General features: G+C 40.8%; 1 protein-coding gene across 1 annotated transcript in view; it reads right to left on the bottom strand.

The window, feature by feature from the left end:
- Window positions 1-23,184, bottom strand: part of ARHGEF38 (Rho guanine nucleotide exchange factor 38) — a 137,754-nt gene extending 114,570 nt beyond the window's left edge. The window contains exon 1 of the mRNA XM_006096600.3: window positions 22,989-23,184. Within this exon, the coding sequence (XP_006096662.3) occupies window positions 22,989-23,184 (196 nt within the window). The remainder of the gene's footprint in view (window positions 1-22,988) is intronic.
- Between the last annotated feature and the right edge of the window lie 101 nt (window positions 23,185-23,285).

The following is a 23,285-nucleotide window of genomic DNA, read 5'->3' on the forward strand; positions in this document are numbered from 1 at the left end:
GGATTCTGAACAGCAGTCAAAAATAATACAGGTTTTTACTTAAAAAATCTGCTTATAAGTGAACCAGCACAATTCAAACCTGTTGTTCAAGGGTCAGCTGTAATTCCCAAGGATGTACCTTACCCAGAGAGCAAACGGTACCAAATGGAGACTGAAATGCAAAAAAAGGAATAGGATGGAAATGAAGAGGGAAAGGTAAATTATACAGAAGATTAATCCAGAAAGAACGAGCCTTGAGCACATGAAGAGAAATAAGCAAGTGTAAAGCTATAATCAATGAAACTGACAAAATTCCTATCCTGAAATATTTCATTATTTTTCACATAAAAAAGACAACACAATGTTAAAAAGAGCACATGTAAACATATTCTGGAGAAATTTCTAAATTCCATGGATAAAGATAAAATCTTACAAGCTTCCTAAAAGAAAATATTGAGGCAAAGTTAGAAATTCAATTAAATCTCTTATGTGTAACATTTGATGCTATGAGACATTGGAATAATATATTAAAAACTCTGATAGAATAATTTTTTTATTGTTCTTTATATTTTAGGACAAAAGACTACCACTTTCAAATAGAGGAGAAAGCTCTTGTCATCTATCTGAAAACATTACCTAGTAAGAGTACCAGTCAAATGAAAATAGGATCCAAACATCTCAGGACAGTGGACGACCAGATACATAAGAAGCCAAGGCAGCCAGCCAGCATTTTCTCTCATCACTGATGTTTCTCTTTCTCTCTCTCCCTTTCCCTTCCTCTCTGAAATCAATAAAAATATATTTAAAGAAGAAGGAGGAAGAGGAGGAGGAGGAGGAGGAGAAGGAGGAGGAGGAGGAGAAGGAGGAGGAGGAAAAGGAGGGGAAACAACAGTGGCAGAGACTACCTCTCTCCAAACTCTTGATAAAAACGTTCAACAAATATCAGGATCCTGATCACACATTTAGAAATCTCAGAGCTTTGAGGGTAAGAGTTTCTGAGAGATCAGGGAAGGGGAAATACTATTGTGCCTAGAGAAAAAACAGGGGCTTGGGGGAGCTTAGAGCAAAGACTAGAGACCAACAAGTCCTTCCTCTGCCCAGAGGGTCTGATGTAACTCAAAGGAGGAGGACAAAGGTGAATAATTAGAGCTGGTATTTTATTGAGGCAGATCTAACGCCAGAGATCAAAGAGAACTTCAGTCCATCTGAGTGTAATGACACTGTGAAACAGATGCACATAAAGCAGATATGCACAAGGTCTTCTGGGTATATTATACTTTCCCCCCCAAAGCTCAACATTTATTATAGTAGCTGAAAAAAAGCAAGGGGGAAAAAAGAAACACCTTATGGTGTTTTAAAAATCACATAGAAAGGACAGCTTAAAAATAAGGCATAAACAGCATAACTGAATACATCTTTGTTCTAAGTTTTGTCCTAGTGATGGAGTGACCTTCATAGTTAATTACATCCTTGTGTTCACAGGCTGTTGGACTATAGATCATGTGCACACACAAGACTGATGTACTTTAGCTCGGCTACTTTCTATCATGCACCACATGTCTGCTGCATCAAATTTCCCGGGAAAAATGTTATTTCAAGGTAATGTGTATAATAAAAATGTTCTCTTGGTGTCACAGCAATATTATTTCTCTTCTGACAGCATTGTTAGAATAATATCCATGTTGATTAATACTCACCTGCCAATTCAAATAGGAACATATGTTGTGGATAAGAATAGCCATGCACACCTCCTCACTCTTATAAAACAAAAAGATTAAAGTGACTTTTTGGTGGAATTTGACATAAAAGATTAAAAAAATTGCTAAATAAGCAGAGCTGATCTTAAGACTATGATTCTCATTTCAATAATTTTAATAATAATGTCTTATAGAAGGATGTGTTTGTCCCTTATTTTTTTTATTGTGGTAAAATATACCTCACATAAAATTTACTATATTAGCTATATATATTTGTTAATCCTCACTTGAGGATATTTTTCCATTGATTTTTTTTTTAGAAGGAGTAGAAGGGGAAGGGAGAGACAGAGAAAGAAACATTGATGTGTTATGTGAGAGAAACACATCGCATGAGCCCTGACCAGGGCTGGGGACCAAACCCTTGACTGAAATCAAACCTGGGACCTTTCAGTCCACAGGCCAATGCTCTACCACTGAGATCAGTGGTTGAGCATCAACCTATGAACCAGGAGGTCGCAGTTCTACTCCTGGTCAGGGCACATGCCCGGGTTGTGGGCTCAATCCCCAGTGGGGGACATGCAGGGGGCAGCCGATCAATGATTCTCTCTCATCATTGATGTTTCTCTCTCTCTCTCTCTCTCTCTCCCTTCCTCTCTGAAATCAATAAAAAATATATTCAAAACATAAAATAAAATAAAAATGAGATATGACTCCAATTTTAGAGATGAGAAAGCTGAACACAGTGGATGTGAATAAAAGTTATCCAGTGACAGAGTATGCAGAGATCTGGGATTCAAGCCTGGTGTGCTTAGCTCTGTGGCCTGGGCTCTCTCCCCTCCAGCACCGGACTACTTGGGCTGTGATCAGGGTACATTGTGTCACATGTAGTGGAATTATATTGGACAGGCAGACGTACAGGTCAGTTCTGACTCTGCCTCCCACTACCTGTGAGACCATGACCAAATCATTTGGCTTCACCTAGTTGCTTCATTGGTAGAAGGGGAGTAAGAACAGTAGTGATAGTAATGAGAATAAGAGCTATTCATTTTGAGTACTCACTTTGTGCTAACACCTGAGCTTGTCTTATATTAGCTCTTCAATCCTTAGGAAAATACTAGAAGGCAGATTTTTTATTCACACACAAAATACTGAAATACAGAGGTTAAAGCCCAAGGTCATACCACAGTAAATGGACTTAAACCCGAGCCAGCCTGGCCCCTGCACTGGCATTCTAACCAGTACTCACAGCTGGGAGGCTGCGAGAACTGAGCGAAAGCATGCAAATGGCTTACCTCAGTGTCTGACACAGAAACCTCTCAAAAACTGTCAGCCACTGATTTTATGACCATGATTTACTTGCCATTTTTCTATCTCTAGTTCTAAATGGCTGCACCTGCTTTGCCTTTTTCCCCTTGGAAATGTCCAAAGGTTGGGAGGGAGACTGAGCATCCCTCAAGAAGTTGCCCTCCTTCGCTCTGGACCTGCTCTAAGAAAAAGCAGAAAACAGCAAGGACTTGTACAAAGCTGGGTCAATACCAGGCCTAATGTGCACTCTTATCACTTAGGCAGAATTTAAATGAGGTAGGGATGTCGCTTTTCTGTGCTGTTTCGCATAATACAAATGCCTGAATTTAAAAAATCTGATTCTCTCCCATTTACCCTGAAGCTAAATCGCCAATGCAAATAAGTTTTGGAGAAATTCACTGAGAATGTTGTGTTTCTCAAAAGAGCTGAAGAGTAAGAAGATGATTAAAGTAATATATGTCCTCCTAACATACATAGCTTATTATGTTATTTTTAAAATTCTGGATTCCTATTTATTTAAATTAAGGCCCCTAGATATTATTTATCATTGACTACCAATAAATTGATTCCCTGTTTGGGTGCATATGGGAGACAACCAATCAATGTTTTTCTCTCTTTCCCTCTCCCTTTTTCCTCTCACTCTAAAAGAAAATAATTCAACATCTAAGTTGCATGTTTTCCAAGAATTCCTTGTGTCCAACAGTAGTAAACATGATTATGTTAGTTGTGCTTCTTAATGTAATTGCATTAACTTAATTAAACGTACATAAATCAGTATTTCCATGAAAGCTGCTTAAAGGTTTTGAAATGGTTTGATAAAGTCAAGTTGCCAAAATATTGCTGCTCTATTAGGAGGTGAATGAGAGAACTGTAAAAGATCAAAGAGAAAATTATTCTAGAAAGATCTGCAATCAAATCACTTCATAATTGAAAATATCAGTCAATATTTAAAACTGGTGTACAAATACAATTACAATAAGCTGTGACCTAAGCTGAGCGTAGCACTGCCTAGAGGTCAGGCCTACCCAAGCAGTGACACACAAATGAAATCTGAAAGAGTAGCACCAGGCAAGAAGGGAAAGTGTTGTGACAGAGGAAGTAGCATGTCCACTTGGTGGCAAAAAAAGATTTGAAAAAAGCTCAGTGTGATTGAAGTACAATGTGAGAGCCTGTGGTAAGGAAGTGACTCCAGGGAAATGATCAGGACATAGATCTCGAGGCCTACTTTAGGAATCTAGAATTTTTTAAACAACAGGACATCAATGAGGAATGTTTAAATGAGAGTGACATGGTCAGATTCTCTTTGTAAGATCTCTTTGGCCCCAGTGGAACCAGATTTTATGGAAGAGGGTGGAGAGCAAGCCTAAAGGCAAGGAGACAGTGGAGTGGCAATGACCCTGGGCAGTCTAGTCCTAGGGAAGATTGCGGGAGGTCAAGCTTAGTCTTGTTGCCAAGAAGAGAGAGAGAACTGAACAGATCAAGAGAAATTTAGGAGACAAAATTAGCATGAACAATCAGTGTAAAGGGAAAGGAGATGGAAAGTCAGAGCTGACTCTCGGACTTCTGACTTTTAACAGGGTGGTGGTGCCATTTAAAGAAACAGGGAACAATGGGAAAAGAGCAGGCAGAGGAGATAGATGATAAGGTCTACCTAGTTCCATCTCATTATATAAAAAAAGAAGCTAATTTCTACAGAAGGTTACGTCTTTTACCTTAGTAACAGAGTCAGAAATTGAGTTCGGATCTTCTGACCATCACCCCCTGCCACCTCACCTGTCCCTTTCTAACCATATAGTATGGACACCACCATTATTCTATCTAGGATTTATTCCAGACAGATTGTTACCAAATCCCCAGATCTGATTATAAATGTTCTTTCATCCCTCTCCGAGCTGTATTTCTTGTCTGGCCACATAAACCTAAAAACCTTGGCTTAGCATTGTACGGAACCCTACTGACTTAAGTTTCACACCATAAAATCTTTTATCAGTTCCCATGGAAAGCCGACCCAAAAAAGAAAGATGAATGGAGCAGGCCTTCTGTGAAACAGGTTGGAAATAATTGCATGACAGATAGGTTTGGGCGAGGAGCCAGTGAAGTATCAAGTGAGGGTGTGAAGGAGCAGACCCTCCACGGCTCTGAAATTTGAAAGCTCAAATACTGGGCAGGGCAATGTTTCATCCTCAGTCCAAGGGCATGGGGTCCATTTCCTCTGGCTGTTAATTGCTGCAGACAGTAGAGAAGTGGATTTCAAAAAAGAATTCAGCAATTACCTGGCTTGAAAAATAGTTAAGTGTTGTTTTTTTTAATGGTTTGAATTTACAGGCTCCAACAGTGATTGACATAGCACAGCCAAAACAATTAGGAGCTAAATAAATGGGTACTTTCTGGAAATGTCTTTATTCAAAGCCTTTAGCAGAAGATGAGTGAAAGAGGATAAATTTTAAGCCCTGAATTGAAAGGGAACTTTACTTGGTAAAGTCTTCTTTGTATTTAATTTTTCTGTTGTAATTGTTCCATTGTTGAGAATGCAAAATTCTGACTGCCTAAAAAGTACTGGTTTTATCCATTTGTTCACTCACTCAACAAGTATTTATTTTGCCAGGCATTGTTCTAAATCACTGGTTCTCAACCAGCAACTTTGCTCCCTGCACAACCTGCCCCTCAAGCGTATTTGGCCATGTCGGAGGAATTTTGGATTGTAAAATTGGAGGGTCGGGGTGCTGTGGGAATTCAGTGGGCAGAGATGAAGGATGCTGCTGATGTCCTACAATGCACAGGACAGTGCTCTGCAACAAAGAATGATCCATCCCAAAATATCTGTAGTGCAATGTTGAGAAATCCACTTGTAGGTACTAGCAATATAGCCATGAAAAGCACAGAGAAAAACTTTAGCTTTCATGAAACTTATATTTTAGTGATGGGAGAGAAACAATAAGTTGATTAGTAAAGAAATACATAGCATGCCAGAAAGTGATGAAGCATGATGAAAAGAATAAAGCCGGTGGTTGCTACTCTGTAGAGCGAAGTCAGGGGAGGCTTCACTAATAAGGTGATTTTTGAGCAGAACCTAGAGAAAAGCAAGTCGTGGTATGAAAGTGAGGACTGATCCTATCATTGTTTTCATTAATATAGCAGATTGCCAATCATGCATGGAGCTAGGGTAACAATAAATTTAAGAAAATTTTGTGAATAAATTATCTGAGAGTCATTGCCCCCCTCCCCCCCTTTTTTTACAAAAATGTTAATGCTGATTTTGATATAAGAATAGAACATTCTCCAATATTAGACAAATGAGAAATAGGGTCTGCTTTCCTCACAACCAATTAAAATAGACTCTTTTAATTTAACTTAATCAACCACTGCAGTACACAGGTTCCAAACAGCATCCACAGAGAGCCACGTGCCATATATTCAATATATATGGATATAGTCCAGGAGTGTGTAGTGAATGTGCACAGGTATACACCGTGTATATATGAATAAGATCTTACTACACATGATGTAATCTGAGGAAAGTGAAAGAGATCAAGGTTTAAACACAAATATAAACATGAAGAAGGATATTTTGAAAATAAGGTCATTTGGTTTGAGTGTTTAGTATAATTATTTTGATTGTTGTTACTTTGGACATATAGGAATATACAGCAAAAAAAGGACAGGACTTGAGCTTTTCTGATAGGTTTATCCCAATGAATCCTTAAAATTACTTCATTAATGATTCATTGAAAGAAAAATTTAACGACAGTTATAAGTTAACTATATGCTACGTATAAAAATCAAATACAGCCCTAGCTGGCTTGGATTAGTGGTTAGAGCATCAGCCTTCAGACTGAAGGGTCTTGGGTTCAATTCCAGTCAAGAGCATGTAACTTGGTTGCAGGCTCAAGCCCCAGCCCCGTCGGGGAGGTTGAGGGAGGCAACCAATCGATGTGCTTCTCTCATATGGACATTTCTCTTTTTCTGTCTCTCTACCTCCCTTCCACGCTTTATATATATACTAGAGGCCTGTTGCATGAAAAGATTCATGCAATAGGCCTTCCCTTCCCCTGGCTGCCTGCACTGGTTTTCCTTTGGCACTGGGGACCAAGGCCTTTGCTCCGGCCAGAGCCGCCTTCAGTCTTTGCCCTGCCGCTTTGTGCCTACATATGCAAATTAACCGTCATCTTTGTTGGCGGTTAATTTGCATATCTTGCTGATTAGCCAATGGGAAGCATAGCGAAGGTACGGTCAATTACCCTGTTTGTCTATTATTAGATTAGATATCTCAATGGAAAAAGTATCCTCAGGTGAGGATTAACAAAATAAAAAAAACAAAAAGGTAATCAAATACATTAAAAAATTTCACTTGCAATGTAATGAAGCTACAATTTTGTCAGGAAGTATTTGTTAGGGTTTTGACCAGTAACATGGGCTGTGAAAGAATTCACAACTATAAGAAATTATTAAAAAAAAACACTAAGGTTAGAAAAATGGGAACTGCATGGTGGGTAAAAAAGTATGATGACCTTGGAGTCAAGTAAATCTTGGTAAAACTGATTTCACCAGTTACAAACTTAGTTTAATCATCTGTCAATATATGATAATAATTTTTTTCTACAAAGTTAAGAGAGTGAAATGATATAATGTACCTATTTGCCTACTATAGATGCTCATCTTTTTCATTGATGAACCCCCCAGACAAGAAAACAAATGTTATTACCTTGCTCCATGCATTAGAACATGTTTACTCCTTATGTCTAGAATAACCTCTGCCCCCTGATCCCCCACATTCAAATTGGGTTTCAAGTGGAATCCAAGATGGTGGCGGAGTACTTAGAAGGTATACTCACCTCCTACCAGACAAAACTGAAATTATAACTAAAATATAGAACAATAAACCTGAATAACCAACTGAAGACTAGCTGAACAGAAGTTTTATAATCAAGGATTTACAGGAGAAGTCACACATAAACTAGTAAGAAGGGTAAAGACGTGAAAAGGTCTGGACCTACTCCCATGGAAGGTGGCTAATTTCACAAGGATAGCTCAGCTACAAAGGCTCCCCTGAGAAGTGTGGGATCTCAACCCCAAGTCAGGCTGGCAAACACACAATACAACATACAGATGATGTATTTTAGAGTTATACACTTGAAACCTATATAATTTTACTAACCAATGTCACTCCAATAAATTCAATAGAAATACTAAAAAAAATTGTATTTCAAGATTCAGATTTCATGGCTCTTGACATTTTAATGTACAATTGAGCTTTCTCTTCACAATTCTTATATCACTGTGTTTCTGATATAATAATTACCACTAATATGTGGGGATTGCTGTGATGAGCTGATCAGTTCCCCTCAGGAACAAAGGACTAATGTCCCAGGTCCTGGGAGTGCCAGCAGCAGACAGGTTCTCTTTAACAATTGTCTCAGATAGAAGCATCTCTCAAGTCATGCCCCCTTCCCAAGGTGACCCCATCCAATAACTTGAAAGGTGATAAAAGGGCCAAGGTCCTTCACACCAGTGGGCTGGGAACAACTCTAAAGGATCATCTCATCTTCAGAACTCACCTTGGAGTTGGCTACTCTTCCATTGAGACCACATCACACTGCAATCTTTCCCTTGGCCCCCCAATCCTATGCCCTTCCTTTCTCTTACCAGGTGGTAGTCACTCCCTAATAAACTTCCTGCAACCTCATCTCCATCTCAGAATCTGCAACCCAAGAGCTCAACCTGTCGCCATATCTCAGGCACATAGTTGCTAAAGTTATCGGTTCACTGAATGGGCTGGATTTGCTTCTCATTTATTTTTATAGTCTCAAGATCTAATCAACACCTGGCACATATGGACACCTAGCAAATGCTTGTTAAATAAATTCATTAACCCATTGTACGCCATAAGCATTTGTAGATGCAAGCCGCGAACGTTCCCCACACACCACACAGACCTATAATAAAAAAATGTTTTCCCTAAGTGGCAGCCCTGACCAACTTTAAAATCATTTTTTGTGAAAATTTTCAGCTGAAAATATTCAAGAACACCCGAATTGTGAGTAATATATTTATTTGTATAATATTCATTGCAAATTGATTTTTTTAATTAAATTCAAAATATCGTGGCATGTGTGTATGGTTTCCAGTTTGGACACATGGCAGTTAACTGGTTAAAACTGAAATCTCATGTTTATGAGAATAAACAAGTAATCTTTTCTGTCAAAGAAAGGAGTTTAGTCAACCACCATTTTGGCTCACGTGACTTGCAGCTCCCCTGGGGGTCCCATTTTTGAAATGGCAAAGGTCAACCCCTCCCTTTTTCCTTTAAGTTAGCCAATCACACAAGAATGTGAGCCTAAGGTCTGACCAATCAAGAGTGAAGGATAGATGACGTGTGTGAGACATAAAACCCCCGAGTGGATGGCCTGCTCAGTGTGCGTGCTGCCAGACCCTGTGTGTGTGCACCCTCCTGCACAAGTAAAGGTATTTGCCTTGCTTTCTAGCTTCCGAGTATCCTGGTTTTGGGGCTTGCCTTATTTCTACCATGTTGTTCAGCCAAGAAATTCTATTTTCTTGTTTAATCAAATTTATTTACTTATGTTCTGTCTCTTACAGAAAATGAATTTAAAGCTGTTTACCCAAGAGTTGATTATAATTAAGTAGTGGGGAAATGAGAATGACAGAAGTGTAAAGGGAAATATACCAATTATAAGGATCAATATGGTTGTAATTAGTCATTGAATATCTTTTCATCATTAGGTAAGTAGTCATTGGCTTAAGCATCTACCATAAACCAGGCATTGCTTAAGTGCTAAAATAAGTCTCTATCCCCAAGGAGAACTATTGTTGGGGTCCAACCCCAACGGGTCCAGGGATCCCCAAAGGTGTGGACGGAGTCGGCGAAGAATGAATGACATGGAAACTGGGTTCAGTTCATCAGCATAGCGAGGTTCTCCCTCCAGGATCTCCAGCGAAGTTCTGGTCAGGATCTCCAACCAAGTTCTGGTGCCATGTTCTCTCGCTAGGTTCTCCAGCCAGGTTCTCCAGGTTCTCCAGCCAGGTTCAGTCACCAGGTTCTTTAGCCAGGTTCTATTCAGGTTCTTTTGCCATGTTCTGTCTAGGTTCTCCAGTGAAGTTCTGTAGGCAGGTTCTATCCAGGATCTTTTGCCATGTTCTCTGGCTAGGTTCTGGTTAGGATCTGATGATGATGTGATGAGGATCTGATGAGGTTGTGTTGTTTATTGTCTTGTTACATCCGTATTTATACCAGCCGATTTTAATCCTGTCAATTTCTATTACAAAGGTTAGGGCGTTTCTTATCTCCATTCCAGGGAGTAAAGATTATGTAGCTTAACTACCCGCCTGGCACTTAATTAAGGGGTTGTATCCCCTCCCTAACCTCAGGGAAAAATCCCCACATGGGGAAACAACCTTTCTCGGAGAGGTGACCTTGGTTAAAACACATGGCACTAAGGAGAGCAAACATATTAAGAACAATATGCTATATACACCAGGTCCATTGAAACATATGCTGTGCAGATGTTTCTTTCCTGCAGCGACTGTGTCAAGCAGCAAGGATGGACCGGCTCCCGGCATATATTCAAATAGACAAGAGAGTCAAAAATAGAATAAAGTAGCACAATTTCCGAGAGCAATAGGTGGTATGAAGACCCCTGAAGGGGATCAGAACATAACACCCCCATATTGCTGCTTTGACATATTGACTATTTTGAGCAGAAGGCTACTGAGAAACAGCAGATTCAGGAAGAACTCTCTGCCCTCCCACTTTCTACCTAAAAACAAGGTAAAAATTTTTTGTGAGAAAGATGTCATCTCGGTATGAGGAAGAAGAGAACATTCTTATCACTGGCAATGGGGAGTTAACATCAAGATGCATTTATACAAGTAAACCTCACTAAGGCAGCCCTTATCTTCCACAAGTTTCTTACATATTTTCTATTCACCCTCCCACAATTTAACATCCCTAGGCTAGATCTTATCACATCTCCACAATTTATCACTCACCCTGCCCTAAAATGGCATAATAGCCCCTGGGTCTAATTGTTTCTTTAGGATTTTCACTTTTTTCCTATCAAGTTCTCTGTTGACCCCCAGAACAAAGACAATGGACCAGGTACAGAAACTCACCAGGGCAGAAATCTCTGCATGCCTAGCAAGGGGCAGAACTGGAAAACAAGAACTTCACTCCCAGTATATCCTTCCCTAGCATATCACTGATCGTGCAGCTTAGACCCCTGACCTTTCCCTCCCTAAAGATAACATCTAGGCCTCAGTTGTATTTCATCTCCAGGCCCAGAAAAGCAGCAAAACCAGACCAGTGACACCATGGCTGCCTCAGGACCAGCTGCAGTGATTAATGACCTCCTGACCTGGCACTGACCAATCAGTGGAGAACAGGACCCTGAAAGAGCACACCTGGAAAGCTGATGAATATTCTATTAAGACACTCCCCTGAGACCTCCCCTAAGATTTCCATGACAAAGGACCCAGTGCTTGCTCTCCCTCCGAGGAGCACACCTGTGCCATTCCCCCATGAGACTTGCAACCAGGGGAGCAATGGGCAGTGGCAGCTCATCCCAGGATAACTCCCCGAACCTTTCTCTAAGGGCCCCTTTTCTCTGACTTCCCAGGGAGCCAAAGCAGCCCAGCCTAGGCTTTCCTGTTGCTTCTTCTATGCCCTTCCTTGTTTCACTCTCCTAAGTATATTTTTGCTGCCATCATGGACCCAATACCCTTTGGCTCAGTGCTGTGTAGCCCTTCCCTTTGTATATCCCCATCCCCCAACCCTTTTCCTTAAATAAATTAAATTCTTCTTTAATCACTGTCTAAGGTGGCTATTTAGCCTGCCCATGCACCATGCACTACTTACTTTAACCTTTCATCCTCCATGCCATGTATAAATAGTAACCTAATAAAATGCATATGCTTTTTTCCTTTTTAATCTTTCTTCTGTCAGTTCAACTCATAGGTCTGAGCCATAGAACCTTAGAGGATAAAGGGGAAGTTTTTTTGTCCCCTATACAACAGTAGGTAGGATAGTCAGTGGAAGACACGCCAATAAGGTGAGTGAGCTGGAATCTCAAAGATGGAGAATCCATACTTGCTGAGATTTGGGGGAAGAAACTTTAAGGCTATGATAAAGGCCGGGCATTAGGTACAAATTTGACTCTAAGCAACAAGCAGCTAAATAGGTAAATTGCTTGTTTTTATCTGGAAGGGGGACATGTTCTAATTCTTAAGGGAAACCAAAGTCTTTCCTTGAATAAAACTGAATAGCGCTGAGAGAGGTAAGCAATGTCTTCAACTATTTCCCAACAAAGACAGAAGCAGAATTCTGTGGCAGCTTTCGGTAGTGGCGCTGGAGACCTAGCATTCTGTGAGGGCTGCACTGACTCAGTGTACTTAGAGCAATAGCTGGATGACATGACCTTTAAGTTTTCTTATTTAAGTAAGCGCTGGATATCAGACAGTCAAGATTACCTTCTCCATCAAGGGCCGCAGTGCAGGCATCTTAGTGAATTCATTTTATTCCGCCATTCATTAATCAAGAAAGAAATTGTTCAAAACAACCTGGGACAAAGGCTTTAATCATAATACTCTATTTTCCTGCTTCATGTGTGAGACTCACAATTTAGGCTGACTTCATTGAATTCTATTGAAACATTCCTTACCCAGATAAAGAGCTGCTTGTTTCCAGCATATAATTACATTCTTTTCACTTGCAAATGCATACACCACCACCACCACCACCACCACCACCACCACCACCACCAGCACTAGCACCATCTCTCTCTCCCCCCCCACTGCTATAGAATGGGGCTTTCAGGTTTTGGGGTGTATATTAAGTTTTGTAGAGATGCAAATAAACATATGACAACAGGCATAAATTAAAGACATAGTATTAAGATATTCAAACAAAGTGGGAATTGGAAATCATGAAACCATTGCTATAGGAGCAGATTTGCTTAACCTAACTTTGTAATTTTGTTTTCTGACAATTAAACATAAAAACAAAACATCCTATCTAATAAAGAGGGAATATGCTAATTGATTCTCACACTGTCGCAAAGATGGCAGCGCCCACAGCCAATAAGGAAGGACTATGCTAATTGGCTGCCCTGCCTTCAAAGGTGGTGGCATCCACAGCCACAAGATGGCCGGCAGGGGAGGGCAGTTGTGGGAAACCAGGCCAGCAGGGGAGGGCAGTTGGGGGAGACCTGGATGGCAGGGGAGGGCAGTTGGGGGCAACCGGGACAGCAGGGGAGCAGTTAGGCATCGATCAGGCTGGCAGGGGAATGGTTAGGGCAGTGGTTCTCAACCTGTGGGTTGCGACCCCTTTGGCGGTCAAATGACTCTTTCACAGGGGTCGCCTAAGACCATCCTGCATATCAGATATTTACATTATGATTCATAACAGTAGCAACATTACAGTTATGAAGTAGCAATGAAAATAATTTTATGATTGGGTCACAATATGAGGAACTGTATTTAAAGGGCCAGAAGGTTAAGAATCACTGGGTTAGGGGGTGATCAAGCTGGCAGGCAGAAGTGGTTAGGGGCAATCAGGCAGGCAGGCAGGTGAGCAGCTGGGAGCCAGCATTCCCGGATTGTGAGAGGGATGTCCCCCAAGGGGTCCCAGATTGGAGAGGGTGCAGGCTGGGCTGAGGGACACAAGCCCCCCAGTGCACGAATTTCGTGCACCGGGCCTCTAGTTTGTTAAATAACAACACTGTGTCAAGGGAATGTCACAATAATTTGTTTTAAATGTGTAGTCCAAAGTGAAAAATTAGGCAAGTCAAGCTTTATCATAATAGTAGAGAAATGTCATCTACACTAATAAAAGAGAAACATGCAAATTGATGTCACTCCACTACACCCATCAGCCAATCAGAGCGACTACGCAAATTAACTCAACAAAGATGGCGGTTAATTTGCATATGCGGGTGCAGAGCAAAGACTGAAGATGACTGAAGATGGCGGCGGCCACGGAGCTGGAGCGAGCAGGAGGCTTGGGTTGCTCCCAGCGACGGAGGAAGCCAAGCTTCCCACCGGCCCTGGACTCTGCTCAAGGAGGGGCTGGGGAAAAAAAGGAGGGGCTGGGAGTAGCTGGAGTGGAAAAGCCAAGCCTCGCTGCTGAGGCCAGACCAAAGGCCTCAGTCCTGGGTGCCGGAGGAAAACTGGTGCCAGCAGCCAGGGGAAGGAAGGCCTATTGCGCGAATCTTCATGCAACGGGCCACTAGTCATATTATATAACACTTGCTACAACCATCACATTGCTTTGACTTCTCACTACTTATAAACCATGCAGATAAAACAAACACCTACTACAGTGATGGCAAACCTTTTGAGCTCGGCATGCCAGCATTTTGAAAAACCCTAACTTAACTCTGGTGCCGTGTCACATATAGAAATTTTTTTATATTTGCAACCATAGTAAAACAAAGACTTATATTTTTAATATTTATTTTATATATTTAAATGCCATTTAACAAAGAAAAATCAACCAAAAAAAATGAGTTCGTGTGTCACCTCTGACATGCGTGTCAAAGGTTCACCATCACTGACCTACTAGGTCAATGAATTATGTACATTCTATTTTGCAAATGTTTAAAGCACCTGAGTTCAGATCCAAATTCTACCACCTAAGGCGTCAGAATATGCCATGCCAAAATATGCCATGGTCCCAGATACCCTGAACCTAGTCTAGAAATGATGGTAGGAATCCCAGGTTATTGGTAACCTTGGCCCCAAGGACTCCCCACCTACTTGGTGGAGAGGGGACTACAGAGGGATGTTCTAAAGCAGGGGTGGGCAAACTTTTTGACTCGAGGGCCACAATGGGTTCTTAAACTGGACCGGAGGGCCAGAACAAAAGCATGGATGGAGTGTTTGTGTGAACTAATATAAATTCAAAGTAAACATCATTACATAAAAGGGTACAGTCTTTTTTTTTTTTTAGTTTTATTCATTTCAAACGGGCCAGATCCGGCCCGCGGGCCGTAGTTTGCCCACGGCTGCTCTAAAGTATAACCTGAAGCCAAATTTTGCCTGGTTCTAATGGTGATATTGCTAACAAGTTTAGCAATTCTTTTTTTTTTTTTTTAATATATTTTTTATTGATTTTTTACAGAGAGGACGGGAGAAGGATAGAGAGTTAGAAACATTGATGAGAGAGAAACATCGATCAGCTGCCTCTTGCGCATCCCCTACTAGGGATGTGCCTGCAACCAAGGTACATGCCCTTGACCGGAATCAAACCTGGGACCCTTCAGTCCGCAGGCCGACGCTCTATCCACTGAGCCAAACCGGTTCTGGCAGTTTAGCAATTCTTGCAATAATTCCACCTTCACCGGGAAATCAATACCCACAAAAATATTGAAGTAAATATGATTATGGCAGCATGAAAAAATAATTCTGTAAAATAGGGTGTTTTTTTCCTTTCCTGTCTCAACAGAAACAAAGATGAATGTCCCCTGAGTGCTTTTCTCTCACCAAACTTTCCCCAACTATGTCACTATTTAAAGGTGCATTTCATATATTTATGAGGAAGGGAGAGGGAGAGAGAAAGAAACATCTAATCTAATAAAAGAGAAACATACAAATTGACCATACCTCTGTTACACCAACAAGCCATTCCCACAAGCCACGCCCACCAGCCAATAAGGAGTGAATATGCAAATTAACCCAACTAAGATGGCAGCTGCCACAGAGCTGGAGCGAGCAGGAGGCTTGGTTGCCCTGGCAATGGAGGAAGCCAAGCTTCCTGCCTGCCCTGCCAGCCCTGAGCTCCGCTCAAGGCTACAAAGTTTCAATTATAGAAGATAAATAAATCCCAGATACCTGCTTCTAGCCCAAGACCATGGCCAGCCTGAAAACAGCCCTCAGCCCCTCACCCAGGCTGGCCAAACACATGGGGTGAGGGTCCCCACTGGGGGGCTTGACCACCCTGCAAACAACCATCAGCCTCTCGCCCAGACTGGCCAGGCACCCAAGCGGGACCCCCACCCTGATCTGGGACACCCTTCAGGGCAAACCAGCCGGCCCCCACCCATGCACCAGGCCTCTATCCTATATAATAAAGGGGTATACGGCAAATGACCCTAACAGCAGAATGACTGGGAATGACTGGTCACTATGACACACACTGACCACCAGGGGGCAGATGCTCAATGCAGGAGCTGCCCCTTGGTGTTCAGTGCGCTCCCATAGGGGGAGCTCTGCTCAGCCACAAGCTTGGCTGACGGCTGCCAGCACAGCGGTGGTGGCGGGAGCCTCTCCCACCTCCTCAGCAGAGCTAAGGATGTCCAACTGCAGTTTAGGACTGCTCCCCGCTGGCAAGTGGACATCCCCCGAGGGCTCCCGGGCTGCCAGAGGGATGTCTGACTGTCAGCTTAGGCCCGATCCCCCGGGGAGCGGGCCTAAGCCAGCAGGTGGACATCCCCCAAGGGGTCCCAGACTGTGAGAGGGCACAGGCCGGGCTGAGGGACACCCCCCCCCCCCGAGTGCACAAATTTTTGTGCACCGGGCCTCTAGTCAATGATAAGAGAGAATCATTGATCGGCTTCCTCCTGCATGCCCCACACTGAGGATCAAGCCACAACTCGGGCATGTGCCCTGACCCAGAATTGAACCGTGACCTCCTGGGTTCATAGGTTGACGCTCAACCACTGAGCCATGCTGGCCAGGCAGGTACATTTCTCATTATGCTTATAGAAGGGAAAAATTTCCTGTCACAATGTGATCTAGTGAAATAGCTCCAATTTAATTTCTGGGAGTCACACTTTATTTGATTCATGTGGCTCTTTTAAAAACTTCGAAACAATTTTACAGAAAAAAAGGAAAGTAAAATATCATGCTTCTTGTTAGTTTCTATACATGTGACAAGACAGAAATAATTAGTTTTAAAATTGTCTTGCTGTTTATAAATACAGTTGCCCTTCAAACCATGAAGCACATCTTGTTTGTATTGGTGTCACATTACTGACCCAAGTCCTTCCCATTTCACTAAAGGGAGCGTGGAGGCACAGAAAGGGGAAGGAGTGCCTTAATGCTGAAAGAGCAGACAGGAACAAAGAGGGCTTGGAGCGCTGGGACAGAAACATGCACAGACAGCCGGACAACTCATTTTATTCCACCCTTCACTGGCCTTGAACAAATTCACCAAATCATCCAGTGTTAACAACTCCTCCTGCTCATGTACTGATTGGTGTTTTCTTAAAAGTCATTACAAGTTAAGTGGCCCCATAATCTTACAAGTCTAACCTTTTATTTGAGCCATTTAATCTCATACTGCAAAATATGTTATTCTGTATAAAGTTCATGTGGTCAAGTGGTTCCTTATGATCATCATAGTGAGAAAACTTCGGGTTTTCATAAAACAACCAAGCAATTATTTCTTATTGAGAATGACATGATAGCCTTTGAAAAAATAAATAATAATAATACATAAAGCACCATGGACCTCACACTAGGTGATTTTTGACTTGTCTTACCAGTAGCAGTAATGACGTTTTACTATTCACTCTTACTCTTTCACCTGATACAGTAGGGCTTGACTTACGAGTTTAATTCGTTCCGTGACAGAGCTTGTAACTCAAATTACTCGTATGTCAAATCATTAAAGTGAACAAGTGAGACACATGATGCTGGGCTGATGTTGTGGCATTCACTGTGAGTTCGCTGCGCCAACTAGCGGTGGGGTATCTGAAGCTGGCTCGTAACCGAAATTTTAGCTCGCAACTCAAAGCAAAAAATCAGCAGAGAGACGGCTCATATCTCAAAAAACTCGTTAGTTGGGACACCCTTAAGTCAAGGCCCCACTGCACTTCATAAGCAAAAATATGCTTTGGCCAAAAAATTAACCAGAAGCTTAGTGTGGCCACTGTTTCAGTTTGGGTTGTTATAATAAATATACCATAGATTGGGTAGCTTGAATAACAAACATTTATTTCTCACAATTCTGGAGGTTGAGAAGTCCAAGATCAAGGTGCCAGCAGATCTGGTGGCAGGTAAGGGCAGAGGGAGAGGAAGCAAGCTCTTTCAGGTCTCTTCCTATAAGGGCACTAGTGCCATTCATGAGGGCTCTACCCTCATGATGTAATTATTTCCCAAAGGCCCCACCTCCTAATACATTGCACTCAGGATTAGGCATCAGTATATGAGTTGGAGGGTGGGGGGCATAAACATTCATCCCATAGTATTTATAATGTCACTAATATCAATTATATAGAGTTTTCAGAAAAGGCTGCTAAATGTTAATCAATACACTTTTTATAGCAAGTTTTAATTATTATAGAAATACATCTGAAGTACACACACAACTACATATCTATATATAATAGATTAGATTGGATAATCTGTATAAACAGACACATTTGTGTGTTATAATTTAAATCAAGCAAATGTCAAATGTAGAACTCACACATATAATCATATACAAATCATTCCCCCCACCCCCCACCCCCCAAAAAAGTAGTTTACCAACTCAGTCATTAAATTTCCCCTGCTTGGACCACTTTATCTGGCTCCCATTCAAATGCAGCTGAGCTAGCTAGGCAGCTGAGATGATGCCCTCACATTCTGTATGGAAGAAGAATGAACTGAGGTGTGGTCTGGTGTGCTCTAAAAGGTAGACTCGGGAATGAGATAGGCTTCCACTAAGAATTATTTGTTATAGAGTCAATTCTGTACATTTTAAGCCCTGCTATGTTAATTTCTTTTTACTGAAGAATCATCTTTATTCATGGAGACCTCTATCCTCACATATGAAGACACAAGTGTTCGTAATTCAGGGCTTGATGCCTTCCTATAAGGCACTAGAGCCATTCATGAGAATGACATGATAGCCTGTCATTCTCATTAATTCACACTCATTTCCATCCTAAACCAGATCATTCCAATCATTCATTCTACTTGAAAGTTACTGAGTGCTCACATGTGCTGGGAATGATTCTAAGTTCAGAGATGGAACAGTTACGTAGAGTGTTTGGGGGGTGAGAGATGGGAGAAGAAATGAAAGTCAGTAATAGGCAATAAACAAGTGGAAGGAATTTTAGAGACAGAACAGGGAGTCTTAGGAAATAAGGGGAGTTCATGGGAGAGGAATGCATAAGTTGGGGCTTGGAGACACCCAAATGCTTACCTTACTTTTACAGAGGATAGAAAAAAGTTACAGGAGTCAGGCATATTTTCACAGAGGATAAAGAAAAGTCATAAGATGCCAGGAAGAGGGGAACATATTTTCATAAAGGATAGAAGAATGTTGCAAGATAAGGGGGAGATAAGGAGGAGGCACCACATGGGCTTTGACCTTTGAAACTGATACTATGTAGCAGAGTGACCAATGAGGACAGCATGGGGGTCCTAAATTAAGGAAGGGTCCAATTAGAAAAGGTCATGTTCAGACAAAGAGCTACAGCCTTTACAAAGAGACTCAGCAGATTTTAGATTTTTTTATTTTTCCCATTAGAGAGACCGAGTGAGCAGGTTTTTTCTATTTAGGGACCCCTCCCCAGGGAGAGTTGTATACACTTACAATAAACTTCCACATTTTTATTAAAGAAATCTTTTAGTCCATGAATTTATTCTTCAACTTCTTAGGACAAAGACTCACAGAAAAAGAATCTGCACCCCGAACTCCACATTTCACAAAGAAACAAGCAACATATTTTTAATTTCAGACAAAGGTAAGTACAATGAAGAGGTTAAAACATGCTTCTCCCCCCATTCTGCCCCTTCTTCCTCATCCCCACCTTATCATCTGTTAATGTTTTCTAACAACTTCTTCCACTCAATCCTGAATAAATCATTTCCTCCTTTTGTGGACCCACTGATCTCACCCCCACTTCTATCCTGTCACTTTACCATATGTGTTTACCTGCTTTATCTTTCCCAAAGAGACTGTTAAGCTCCTGTAGAGTAAAGGTCAGACTTTTTTTTTCATAATGATTTTTCAGTTGGAATTCCTGGCATATGTATTGGTTTTGCTTTACCATATAACATTTTCAATAAATTAACTGAAATAAAAAAGCCACTAACGGTAGGCTCACATTGTACAACTTGAGGCTTAGTAGGAGTGACTATGCTGATGTGATCACAATATCATAAAGATTTTATGATATTCTCATCAAAACCATATTCTATTGTTTAATCTAGTAGCCTTTACCCAGTGTACATTTTTTTTAAAGTTACAATTTAGAATTCACACTACTAAAGTGATGTCTGTCAGAAATTGAACTGAACAAGTATATAGTAAGAGTTAAGAGCCCAGGGGCACCAGAGAAAAGATATTATATTTCCCAGAACACACAGAACTCCCTTCCAGAGAGAGAGTTAGAGCAGCGAATTGTAATACTCAGATAGCAACATAGCATTGGCAAGTGACTAAACAATTTGAGGCAGCCTTCCAGTATATGAAAGTACACTGTGACCCCACATGGCTGCAGGCCATCTCTCTGAGGGCTCTAACCAGCTCAGTTCTTTATTCAGTGCCTCCTAGGGAACTACCTGCTCTAAGGTAGGCAGAGGGAAAACTCTCCATTGCAGTAATGAAGAGCTTCTAGGTGGTTAGGACTCATCTTCATGATAATGGATATAGTAGGACCAGAGTGTAAACCCACAGAAATGATTGCTTTGAACATTAATGAGAAATGCCTTATATTGTTGCCAAACTAGTTAGAGAAGAATCATGCCAAAAGCTGTATTACCCATTAGATATCACACTTGGGTTTTATTAAGAGTTACAGTCAAACCTCGATTCTCAAACGTCTCCCATCTCAAGCAATCTGACAACCCTTTCAGGCTGATACCTGTATGATCAGTCACATGTTCTCAGGCAACAAAGGAGAGAATGTGTGTATATGAGTCAGTTTACTACTGTTAAAATCTCAGAATATTGTGCTGTGAATATTTTTGTGTTTTTTTTTGTTGTTGCTGCTTTAATTATTATTAAATTTTCATTTTTTACTGTACATTTCCTTTCCTTCCTGTTAAATTTTCATTTACATTTTATATACTTTTTATGTGTTTATTTATAGATTAAACAGTGCATTAGGCATGTACTGTGTATAAGAAAGCTTAAAACAGAATTATTTGGAAGTCTGGAACGGACTAATTCAATTTACATTATTTCTAATGGGAAAAAATAGACTTATTTTTTCAGTTAAGTTTAGGAAGTGAATAGTGAAAAGTATTTTCCATTTTTATTTTGCTAATGGAAAATCTGAACCAAAAAAGATGCTGAATCAGTGAATCTCAGAAGAAGAAACATGTTATTAGGAAGACAACAGTGGGCTTTGCCAGAATCGCTCTATGTGGTCTCTTCATAAGGATAGAAAATAGTTGACATAGATTAGTTGAAGAGGAAATTTTCATTAATAGAAGGTAAGTCCTGTTCTATCATTATGGTACCCATTGCTCCTAAAATTAGAAATAACTACTGCTTATTGAGCACATACCATGTATCAGCCAATATACTAGGTGTTTCATGTAATTATCTAATTTAATTTTCCTAATAATAGTACATAGTATCAATATCCCATTTTCACAGGGAAACTGAAGCTCAGAAATCTTGAGTAATTAGCTCAAAGTCTTACAGGTGGTAAATTAAAGAGACAGGATTAGAAACCAATGTGTCTGACTTTTTACATTTGCATTCTTCCCAATGTATCAATTGCCTTGAGGATAATTAATTTCAAAGATCAAATGTCATCCCTCCACCATTTAAAAAAATATTTAAATTATTGTTCAAGAATAAGACTTGACTCTACATTTCACTTCTGAGTTTTCAGGTTTTTTAAAACCCAAGTGTGATATCTAATGGGTAATACAGCTTTTAGTATGATTCTTCTCTAACTAGTTTGGCAACAATATAAGGCATTTTCTCATTAATGTTCAAAGCAATCATTTCTGTGGGTTTGCGCTCTGGTCCTTATATAGCCACTATCATGAAGATGAATCCTAACCACCTAAGAATTCTTTTCACAGTCAGAATTTCAAAGATTTAATTCTTTTAACTTAATCTGAATAACTAAATGCAAGCATATTTTTGATGAAAGAGACCAGCTAAGTACAAGCTTATCCCATTGGTCGTTCTGGCCCCATTACAGTGTTTCAATCCAGAATGACGCTTCTGGTGGGATTATGAGAGCTCACACACAATGTGGTCAAAGAGGAAGAGACGGGTTCTGAGGATGACATAACAGGTATGGCAGTGGATACTTAAAACATTGCACAATACAAACATTCAAATTAAGTTTCCTGGAATAAGTGACCTTCAAGAGAAAAGGGGGGTGGGGAGAGAAGGTAGATGGGAAGGGATAGAGAAATTCAAGGCCTGAAACAGAGGGCATGTTACAATAACTGTGTCAAATTATCTCACGACCATCACAAACTAAACTGAAGTTATTTCCTCAAAAGTCATTCAACCCAAGCATGCTCAACATCTCTTACCATACTTGGATGTTGTTTGATTCACTCTAAAGGAATGAACACTTAAGTGATTTTCAACAAATCCTGTTACACCATCCTGCTGACAAGTCTTTATTTTTCACAGACGTGATTGTAGTTTCATGCCCCTATTTAATCACAGTTCAGTGCAATTACCTAGATAGGTCTCATGGTATGACACCTCACACCTATCTATTGAGATAAACTCTCCTTTGTAGCTTTCTAAATTATTTCCTTTCTAGTGCTTTCCACTCCTTGAGTCATATGGACAAGGGGGAAGGAAGGAGAGCAGGAAGCAGAAAAAATATTACTCTTATCATGAGAAAAAAAAATAGGAAGAATAATTCAGAATTGGCTTTTGAACTATTGAAGCATGTAATCACTTGTTCCAATAATTTATGAGTTACATTTCCTTTCATTTTATTTTTTCTTATTTTCCTCTTAGAGAGGAGGTAATATTCGATTTTCTCCTCTGCCTTAAGTGTTTCCTTTGCAAATGGAAGAGTAGGAGAAAAAAAGCTGGAGGGCAGTAACCTGGGACAATTGATTGCTCTTGGTTACCTTGCAGTTTCTGGTTGTATTCGGTCCTGTCAGACTGGCTCCTCCTCAGGGTACCAGCGTGGTCCCCAGAAACACTGCTCTCAACCACAGTGTCAGTCTTCCTTCTCTCCAGCATGTAGAGCCGGGACCTCAAGAAGTTCAGGTTCTTTTTCTTGGTGCCCATGTTTCCTTTCCCATTGGCTTCTTCTGGCTCCATCTGAGGCAAAGACATGCTTCAGAGGCTGCTTGCTAAAGTGCCTCAGGGCGAGGGTTAAAGCCACCAGAGTGACAAGTTTAGCTGCCTCCTTCTAACTAACC

The sequence above is a fragment of the Myotis lucifugus genome, unplaced genomic scaffold, assembly GCF_000147115.1.
Source record: "Myotis lucifugus unplaced genomic scaffold, Myoluc2.0 scaffold_182, whole genome shotgun sequence".
NCBI lineage: Eukaryota > Metazoa > Chordata > Mammalia > Chiroptera > Vespertilionidae > Myotis > Myotis lucifugus.